The sequence below is a fragment of the Octodon degus genome, unplaced genomic scaffold (assembly GCF_000260255.1).
Source record: "Octodon degus isolate 3935 unplaced genomic scaffold, OctDeg1.0 scaffold00164, whole genome shotgun sequence".
Taxonomy (NCBI): Eukaryota; Metazoa; Chordata; class Mammalia; order Rodentia; family Octodontidae; genus Octodon; species Octodon degus.
Genome location: NW_004524740.1, coordinates 2870521 through 2881013, shown reverse-complemented (window position 1 = coordinate 2881013; position 10493 = coordinate 2870521). Strand labels below are relative to the sequence as shown.

Below are 10493 nucleotides of genomic sequence, written 5' to 3'. Positions count from 1 at the left end.
TCTCTCTCTCTCTCTCTCTCTCTCTCTCTTTCTCTCTCTAATAAATAAATAAAATTAAAAAAAAATAAAAATAAAAACAATCTGACAGTTTCATAATTCCAGGTAGTTTGGGAGATTTCACTGGGAGGATCATCTGAGCCCATGAGTTTGAGATCGGCCTAGGTGAGACTCCATCTCAAAAACAAACAAACAAAAATCAGTTTTGAGCTGGCCAGAAAATGTATATTCCAAGAGATAATAAGATGATATAATTTAAGAACTGGAAAAGGGCTGAGTTTAAATCTCTCTACAAGATGAAGAAATCATAGTCAAATGTACACAGCTAGAGCTGGCATATTAGAATGGTAGGATGGACTTCATACGACAAAATTATATGTGACCTGAACACTGAAATAAGATATAGCCTATCCCGTGGTGGTGACCCTTGTAGACATGAGTGCCCAAACTGCAACCTAAACCACTTTATTTATGGAAGAGTGTCAACACTGAAACCTGAATGCTGAGGTTTTATAAATGCTGAGGCTTTTTATTTTAGAAAACATAACTCATACATTAACATCTTTTCATCTTAAAAGAAAAATGAACAACACCCGTGCCATAGGCTCGCCACCGCCATTTTGCATCCAACCTAGGTAGGTTCTGTATTACTGTGTGCTTTGATTGTCAATTAGAATACAACTGATAGATTTATTTTCAAGCTTGTTGTTTGTGTTCTTCTGGAAATGACTGGCCTAAAAATATAATCTAGCTCCCACATGAGGAGGATTATGATCAGAGGAAGGCTAACAGGAAGTTACTTGACTTTTTTTTCAGAAGCTAACAGGAAAAAGCCACCACTGGTGGTACTGACTATAAGATTCATTTCTTCACCTTTGTAAACTATTTATTTGAAAGAAACACAAGCTGGGTGTGTTGGCACACGCTTATAGTCCAACACTGGGTGGCTGAGCCTGCAGCATTGCTAAATTCTAGCGGGGCCTAGGCAATTAAGCAATTTAGTGAGACTTTGTCTCAAAAAGCAAAGTAGAAAAGTCCTACTCAATCCCCAATACAAAAAGCCCCTCATAAATAAGTCTTAATATAGATAAAAGTATAACACAAGTGACCACACCTTTACTTTGTGTCCCTATAAAGAAACAAGTCCATAGTATTGGAAAATAAATTATTGTATAGTCACGCTTCACAGAGTATTGGCCTCAGTACAATTAGGTTATGCATAGATGAGGTGCTGTTCTACCCTTTATTATTTTGGTCTATCTCTAGCTTAGCTAAACTGCCTTGGCAAGTACTAAAATGACAGTCCTACCTTATGTCATTTCTCTGGGAGTCCAAACTGAGCAACACTGTCATTTGGGTTGCTCAACTGGAAGTAGAAATTACATACCAATCTGACACAGCTTTAAATATCTGTATGGCCAACCCTTTCATGGGTATGTAATTATAGCTAAAGCAGGGGCTTCCTAAGTATCACCTAATGCTTAAAGTGAGTTGGCTGGCCAACTCCTCCATGGATTAAGTGAAACTGAACAAAGTAAATGATTAATGGAATTCCTTTCAGCAAGAAGAGTAGATCTTAGGTTTTCTACATCATCAAATTTAAGTACTGTATCAATTTTAAGTTATAGACTGATATTTAACATCTGAATGTCTGATGCTTCGTAATACAAACCAAAAGGCAGGTTTTGATTCAAGCTTAACATTTAAATTTCCCATCAGACATAACTATTTGTCTCACTGCCTTCAGTAATATGCTTAATTTAATTCAGACAAAGAAGAAATAGTATTTCTTAGTTTAGTTTGCTCTCAATTTACAATTTTTCAATTGTGCTTAATCCATGATAAAATCTGTGATGAGTGAAAATTTTTATGGCTACAGGGGAAACCAGGCCTGAAACTTAAGAACAAAGTTTTTCAAGTTTCTGTGTTATTACTGCCCTAAAACTTACTTTTTTTTGGGGGGGGGGAGGTGCCAGGAATTGAGCTCAAGACCTTATGTTTGCCAGTCAGGCATTGTGCCATTGATGTTTTTCTTTTCTTTGTTTCCCTGAGATATGGTATTAACTTAGCTCCTGAGGTAACTTCTTGTATCAGTCCCATCTTTCAAGTGGGGAAAGTGACAAAGTAAATAACCTGGTTTCAACTCCATTGTAGCCTGGCGTGGTGGTGCTTGATTGTATTCCCAGCACCCTGGAGACTGAGACAGGAGGATTTCTGTGAGTTTGAGGCCAGTGTGGGCCTCACAGTGAGCTCAAGGCCAGCATGAACTAGAGTGAGACCCCCACTTCCAAAAAAACAAAAACCAAAACAAAAAACCAAAACAAAACAAGCCAAAATAACAACAAAAAAACCCATCCACCAAAACCTCCAAAATAAATCAATTGGGTAAGGTAACATCTAGGCCTAACCTTTGTGTGTGGGGTGTCACCTTTAGGTATTGACTGTTCAAGACAACAATGACAACCACAGTATGTTGAGCATGATCTCCTGAGGATCTTTCCTTCAGAGCTGTGCCTGTTCTGTAGATTACTCATGATAATCTCAACTCAGAACTCTACTATTCAGGCTAAAGATGACTGAACTGTTTTGTCTGAAGACCATCTATACCAAAGTAAAGATCTGGAAATGAATGGCTTTGAAATACATTCCCAACTCCTTGAGTCACAGCCTTGTTGTAACGCAACTAATCTGAGGTCTTAAAATTAGCTGCCTCACAGTGAACTGGAAAAGGCAGCACTGTGACTAATGCAACGCTGTTGATCTGGTTGGCCAGGAAAGGTGAGGAGAGAAACAAGGTATTACCTTGGTTCTCTGGCAGGGCCTAAGAGAATCTGTTGGCTTTAGGAACTAATCCCTTTGTAGACCCTAAAGGGCCTAATTGGCACCTTGAATCTAAAGGAAACTAATCCAGGTGATTATTTCCAATGTTGTTTCCTTACTCAGAAGCTTTATACTGTGACTTTCAGGGTGAAGATTAACGAAAACAAAGTGGAGTTAAAGTTCAAGGAAATGCAAAATTAATATTTCATCGAACTGATATACGGCATCTTGTCCATTCATTCAGGGCACTTGGACTGTCTTCACCTTTGGCTACCACGCGTAATGCTGCTGTAAACACGGTGTACAAATAAGCTGTTTGTGTCCACTTGAAGTACTTGGGGTGCACACTCAGCAGTGGAAGGGCTGATCATTTGGAAAATCCGGGAAAGTGTAACACATACCACCATACGCTGAGCCTGGAAGGCACGCTAATGACACAAAGGGGAAATACAGTTCCGTTTATAGGAAATGCTTTAGTCAAATTAAGAGACAAAGCAGGAGAGGTTGCCACGAACTGTGGAGAAGGGGAAACAAGTCACTGGTGGACAGTTTCACTTCTGCGAGATAAAAGTTCTGGAGAGATGAGATCATGGCAGTAGAAGGACGTAAATGCACGTTAGGCCATGTAATTCTCCCTTTAAAATAGATACAATTAAAATATTACGCTTTTATCATAATTGAAAAATAGGTTACTTCCGCCTTAAATGTCCTATATGTGGAAGGCAAGACGTGCGATGAAACACTGTTTAGCAGAGAGGTTCCCAAGCAACTTGTGCAAGAACAAGGCAGCTTGGGAGCCGAGCTGGCCGAAGGAAGGAAAGGCCGAGCGGGGGTGGGTGTGTGTGTGTGTGTGTAGGGGGGACGAATGGTAAGTTCTCCACAAGGTTTGCTTTCCTTAGGGATCTCCCCATCAGGGAGATTCTTTCGTTACAGGGAAGCCTTGGGACGCTTCTTGCCTTTCACAACTTTATCAAACATCCCCGAGTTAACGCTAGGAACTCCCAGCCTACCCACTTCTTCCCCAGGAGCAGCGAGCAGCATTCCTCAGCCCCAGATCCTTAACACGTACCCCGCCAGTAGTCTAAGGCGGGTCTCCGCCAGGCAGCGCCAATCACCATCCGGCCCCGCCCAAGGGGGCGGGACACATAGGCCTCAAACACGCCGGAAATCACCGCCTTTCCCGGCGGGCGGAGGCGGCACCGCCGTCCTCACAGCCTGGGATTGGCGGGCAGGCGGAATGACGCATGACGTTGGCGATGCGGCTCCTCCCCTGCGCTCCTGCGTGCGGTCAGCGTGGGGCGGGGCGGAGTGTGTCCCGGGGCAGCCATTACCCGGAACAGTCTCGGGCCTGGGGTCAGGTGACCCTCAGTAGGGCCTGGCGGAAGAAGGCTGGCGCGGGGAGGGGAAGAGGGCGTGAGGAGGGAAAAGGAAGGGAGGAGAAAGAAGGGCGGAGTAGAAGGGAGGAGAAGGGGGCGGGGTGGGGTGGATCACGTGATTCGCCATGGAGGCGGTGGCGGCGACCGGGAGGAGCCGCCGGGGCAGAAGCCGCACTTGTTAGTGTTGGGGGAGGAGGGGGTCGGGGGACGCCGGCACCAACAGCCAGAGACGCCGAGGACCGGGCGATAGGGGGTGGGGGCAGAATCAGGCTCCGACCCCCAGCCGAGGGATGAGGGGAGCATGGGCGCCAAGGAGTCACGGATCAGATTCCTCAGCTACGAGGAGGCGCTGAGGAGAGGTGAGGGGGAGGGGTCTGGGCGAGCGACGGGGAGGCGAGCGACGAGCTGCTGGGAGGTGGGTGGCCGCGGAGGGACGGGTGGAGGGCTTGGGGACCCCGAGGCAGAAGGGGAGGACTGTCAGCGGCGGGGGCCTTTGTAGGGGGCAAGAGAGAGGTCGGTGGAAAGCGATGTTTGGGAATTGGGACCGTATGGAAGGGGGCGAAGCTTTCTTCGAGTGAGGGGTCTAAGGCGGTGATTCAGTCGTATACCTTTCGTCTCTGGTGGCGTTATCTTGGTGGTGTCCAGGGAAGACCTCCTCTCTCTCTTTTTCTTGGGTGGCTTTAACCCTTTTAGCCCCCTTCATCTTTCACTGCCATTTTCTCGTTATCTCTCCTTCATAAAAACCAACAACACCCTAAACTGGTTCCTTAATATACGCTTCTGGAAGAGGGAAAGGAGGCGGCTGTAAAGCGCTCTTGAAAGTCCCTTCCTATCTGCTTTTTCCGAAGGCCTTTTCCAGTGTCTTGAGGGTTGTGCTTATCCGATCCTACCACCCCTCACCGTTTGGGGTGCTGACTTTGATAAGAACGACCTGAAATGAAGTTGTGGCTGAGGTGAGATGAGTTGGACAAGCTGGTGTTGCCACAGACCTTGTCTTAGGTTTCATCACCTCAGACGTTGACTATAGGTTTTTGCTGTACTTGATTTCCAGTTCTGATCACCCCCTCCCATAAAATGGCATTCGGAAATCCAGCATTGTGATAGTGTTATACCTACCTTTAGAGACTGGCCTTGCTGCCAGTCCTAGCTCGCTGCTATTGGCCCTAATGCGTTAACAGCCCCAACCCCCTACCACTTACTTTGATACCGCTGTCCGTGATCACTAAAGCACACGCTGACTGCAAGTGTCTATTGTACAGTTTATAGCCGGAATGTGACTTAATTTCTCATGACTGGGATCTCTCAAGTGTGTAATCTGTGTGTACCTGTATTTCTTTTTGACGTTTAATGAGTTTTCTTGGTAAGAAGTGAAAGGTAGTAAGCAGGTTATTTGCTAGCCTGGCATTATTGTTAACAGGTTTCTAAGTCACTAAACTGACCGTAGCAAAGGATACAAAATGAAAACTGGATTAAAATGTAGGCATTCAAAGTGATAATTCGGGGATGAATTTTTGTTCATATGTAGGAAGAAGTGAATTAAGTTGAGTGGACTATCACCTAATATGATATGGAATACACCCAGAATTACAAGTATATGCCTTGTGTGTCTTTTTTCCTCCCTTGGAACAGTGTAATGTTTGCTTTTAAGCACACTCTCACTTGAACTCTTTTCCTTGTCTCAATATGAGAAATATTCCAAATTCTTGATGTATTTCCAGCACTAGTAGGCTAGTCATTTCCGGGATGCTATTGAGCCTGACAGGTCTGGCCTCAGTTAAGCAGTGGTTTACAGGGCATGAAACAGGACATCAGTCAAACAGATTTACAGCTTCAAGGCTCAAAAGTGTTTTAAGTTTGAGGATGTGAATACCAGTGGCATTAAGAAATTCTAAAATTAAACTTTTATTATTCAACTCTATCCTGCTTAATTCTTTTTCTTTTTTTCTTTCCTTATTTTTTTGGAGAATCTCACTGTGTAGTCTGGACTGAATTCAAATTCGTGTTCCACCTGCCTCAGCCTCCCAAGTGCTGTGATTACAGGTGTGTGTCACTACACAAAACTAGCTTGCTTAATCTCATATCAAATTAAGATTGTATATTTTAAAATGTAAGTGAATGATGCATTTTTGACTGAAGAATTTTATTTATTTTTTATTGAGAAATAAATATGAATGAGACAGTTTCACAGCTGATTAATAGGACAGTTTTGATAATCAATACCCTGTACATTGTTATCTTCTTAGTGGTTATCCATTGTACAAGAAGGAGACAGGATATTCTGCCCAAACACTGTATATATACCTCTTTTTTCTCATTGAATTAAGCGAAAGTAGCTGTAAATTTATCCTAGTTTGTATATATAAATACAAAATGATCTTTGTCTCTTTTTTGTCTTTTTTTTGTCAAAGGTGAATATTCTGTTGGCATCTAAATACTATAGGTGTTTGAATTCAACTAAACAATCTAACACTGTCTAGCAGTCTATAATATTAGTTGGTTATCCTCAGAAGTTATTGACTTGAGCCTTTTACAGCTCATTGTATTAATATGGATTTACTTTATATACCTCGTTTTTATACTTTTCTGCTGGATGGTTAAGACCAAGATATAGCAAGACCTATATAACAAGATGACTGAAGAATTTTAATTTGCCTTGAAGTGGTGGCCTGTTAAAATTGAAAACGTGTTTGATGAGGTATCAGAAGTTGCAGTACATTTGTTTGAGTGCATTTTTGTTTTATCATTTTGCTGCAGAGGGACAAATTCATAAAGCACTATATCTGAATGTGAACCAGGAGGCATTTTAAAAAATGAATAACTTAAATATGATACTGTTTACTCAAGTAAATGTCAGACTTCAATATAGAATTTTTTTCAGCTTTCTTTTTTGTTTTGAGACCATGTTGTCAGTTTGTTGTTCAGGCTGGTTTTGTATCTTTCTGGGTTGCCTCCCAAGTAATGAGGATTAAAGTCTGAATACCACTACACCAAGCTTGAAAAGCTTTTTAATAGAACTAAAAAATGTGTTGGGAATAAAAAAAAAAAAAAATGTCTTGAGAGCCATTTTGGGCCACTTGAATAAATAAATAGGTATGAACCTTCATCAGTTAATTGTATTTACTTGTTTATATTGTATAAAGTGAATGGGGTAAGGGGGGTAGAATTTGACACATTACTTTGTGTGTTACATGAATCATTATATAAACAAAATGAGCTTGATAGAACTGTTTGCTCTTTCAGTTTTTTTTTTTTTTAATTTTTATTTTTTGTGTGTGTGTGTGTGTGTGTGGCCAGCTCATCCCACCAGGGGGCAGGGCTGGCTGGCATGTGGTGCTGGGGGATCAAACCGTGGTCCCTGTGCTTTGCCAAGCTTGTTCCAAGTAAGTGCTTTAGACCACTGAGCCATCTCGCCAGACTCGCTCTTTCAGTTTTAATTAAACTTATTGAACACTACTATGTTCCATAATTACGTAGTTTTTAAAAAAATAGTATGATAAGACCACAAATGTGGAATTGAAGGCAGTTTATCTTACAAAATGGAGCCTTAGAAATGAAGTGTTATTATGTTAGTGACAGTTAACACTGGACCTGAGTGAAAGGGCAGCCTAGTGACTCATTTACATTTTAGAAGCTTTGGAAGTTAGGAAGATGGGCTTGTAATTTATTTTGGTGAGACTATATGTCAGTTACATAACACTTAATGGTTTTCTTATTTTTGGTTTGTAACTGTCTCCCACATATCTTGAGTAGATAAGGGAAGGCTTGACTCTTGTTTATTTTATTTTTTATTTTTGTTATTTATTTGATACAAGGCCTTTCTGTGCAGCTCAGATTTGTAGTGATCCTCCTGGCGCAGCCTGCCGGGTGCTGGGATTACAGGCCACCACCAGCACTGCCAGCATGGCATGCGGTATCTGTGATCGAACCTGGGTCCTTGCACTTAGGCAGGTGCTTAGACTGCCGAGCTATTTTCTCAGTCCTTTGACTCTTGTTAGAATACAGGTGTTTTCTGATGGAGTATGCCTGTTATACTTCATTGATACTGAGAATTTTATCTCTTTTAAATTTTTATTTTTATTTTTTTATTTTTTTTTTTTGGCGGATCCGGGAATTGAACTTGCACTTGCCAGGGAAGCGCTTATTCCACTGAGCCATCTCCCCGGCCCTTTATCTCTTGATTATATCTGTTTGCTCTCTCCATCTCTCCTTCTCTCTCTCTTCCTCCCCCTCTCTCCTTCTCTTTCCTTCCTTCCCTCTTCCTTTCTCTCTCTCTCTCTCTCCTGGGGATTGATCCCAAGGCCTTGTGCATGCTAGCCAACTGCTCCGCCACAGAGCCTTATCTCCAATATTTAACTTGTGTATTCTTAAAAATATAAGTTGTTGGAATACTGTACCACATTTAAAAAATGTTACGTGGGGCCAGAGAGATAGCTCAGTGGCATAAAATGCTTGCTTGTCATGTGCAAGGTCCTGAGTTTGATCCCTGGTACCACCAAAGAAAAAAAGTTACATGGGCTGGACTTGGTGGTATCTGCCTGTTATCCCAGTACTCTATTCAGGGAAACTGAGGAAAAGGGATCTTTGGGGGGTCAGGACCAGCCTGTGCTAAACCTAAACTGCAAAGAAAGATCCTGTCACAAAAAGACAAAAAACGGCCCAGGAGATAAGACAAAAAAAAAAGAAAAAGAAAAAGAAAATAAGTTGCATGAATGATCCCACCTGGAGGTTTGCTGTGAGGTGGAGGCTCACCTGGGCTACAAAGTGATTCAAGGTCAGCCTGAAATGCATAGTGAAACACTTTCTAAAAGACAATAAAACAAAAACAAAAAATGCCATATGAAAGATGTGATTTATCAGAAGTCAAACCTTAAAAATCTCTAGTTATTCTTTTGTCCTGTTCCTCTTTCCTTCCTCTCATCCTTCTAGAAACAGATTATATGCTTTTTTTGTTATATGTGTGTAAGAATTGACTGAATTGGAATGATTATTTTTTAAATTTTTTTTTATTGAGAAATAAATATAAATGAGACAGTTTCACAGCTGATTAATAGGACAGTTTTGATAATCAATACATTGTACATTGTTATCTTCTTAGTGGTTATCCATAGCACAAGAAGCAGACAGGATATTCTGTCCAAACACTGTTAGTACACCTCTTTCTTCTCATTGAATTAAGCAAAAGTAGCTGTAAACCTATCCTAACTATTTTGTATATATAAATGCAAAATGATCTTTCTTTTGTATCCTTTTTTTGTCCTGTCAGAGGTGAATATTCTATTGGCATCTAAATACTATAGGTGTTTGAATTCAACTAAACAATCTAACTGGAATGATTCTTGATTTCTAAATAGTGCTAGTAAAATTGAGTGGATGATTTCTTCTAATCCCTTTCTTTAATTAGAATTGGCACTTAACCACTTAGCAGTTTACCTTGAGTGTTACTTGGGCAGTGCATTTGTTTGGGTACTGACCATCCTGAGCATAGCTTGGGTGAGCGTCATTTCAACCAGTCAATTCTATTTTATTTTGGTTTTTTTGAGATAGGGTTTCCCTAGTTCGTTATTCAGGCTGGCAGTGTAGCCCAGATTGGCCTTGAATTTACCATGATCCTCCTGCCTCAGCCTCCCAAGTGCTGGGATTATAGGCGTGTGCTACCACACCTGGCTTCAACTTGCATTGAATAAATTTGATAGAATTGTCATTTTATTTATTTTTCTGTATTCATTTATTTATGTTTTTTTGGTACTGGGGATTAAACTCAGGACGGTGCACTTGCCAGTTTATTTTTATTTTTATTTTTTTGCCAGTTTATTTTTGCTTTCACAATTTAAATTAAAAAAAAATTTTGAGACCGGGCAGGGTGGTCTTGGACTCTTTATGTAGCCTATGCTGGCTTTTAAGTCACAGTGATTTTTCTGCCTCAGCCTAAGTGCTGTGATGTCATTTTCTATTTGCTGTTACATGTTATAAAAATTGATCAAAATAAGCAATTTTTGGTAATTTCCTATTTAAATAATTGGACTGATAAGTCAGTAATATTAGACTAAGTAAGTAATGGGCTGATGAACTATAAGAACATTATATCGTGGATGTCTATTTTTGAATGTTACTTTGTTCATTCATTCAACACTTTCTTACTGAGCTCTTGTCAATTGGGAACAGAAGAGATGGAAACAAGACTATCTTTGGACATACAGCCTGGGTCAGTAATCTCCACTGAAATGATATGTGTTATATGTATCCATAAAGAGTGGGAGTGAAATACTGGCTTTCCCCTCCCCTCCCCTCCCCTCCCCTCCC

At 41.1% G+C, this 10493-nt stretch overlaps 1 protein-coding gene across 3 annotated transcripts in view; it reads left to right on the top strand.

Moving 5' to 3' along the window:
* Positions 1–4308: 4308 nt before the first annotated feature.
* Usp32 (ubiquitin specific peptidase 32) overlaps positions 4309–10493 on the top strand; it is a 209852-nt gene continuing 203667 nt past the window's right edge. For 2 of the 3 annotated variants that reach the window (XM_023703132.1, XM_023703130.1), the window contains exon 1: positions 4352–4552. In XM_023703132.1, the coding sequence (XP_023558900.1) occupies positions 4495–4552 (58 nt within the window). In that variant the 5' untranslated portion in view covers positions 4352–4494. Of the gene's footprint in view, positions 4553–10493 lie in introns of all 3 variants that reach the window. The other variant, XM_004643016.2, reaches the window with a different exon arrangement.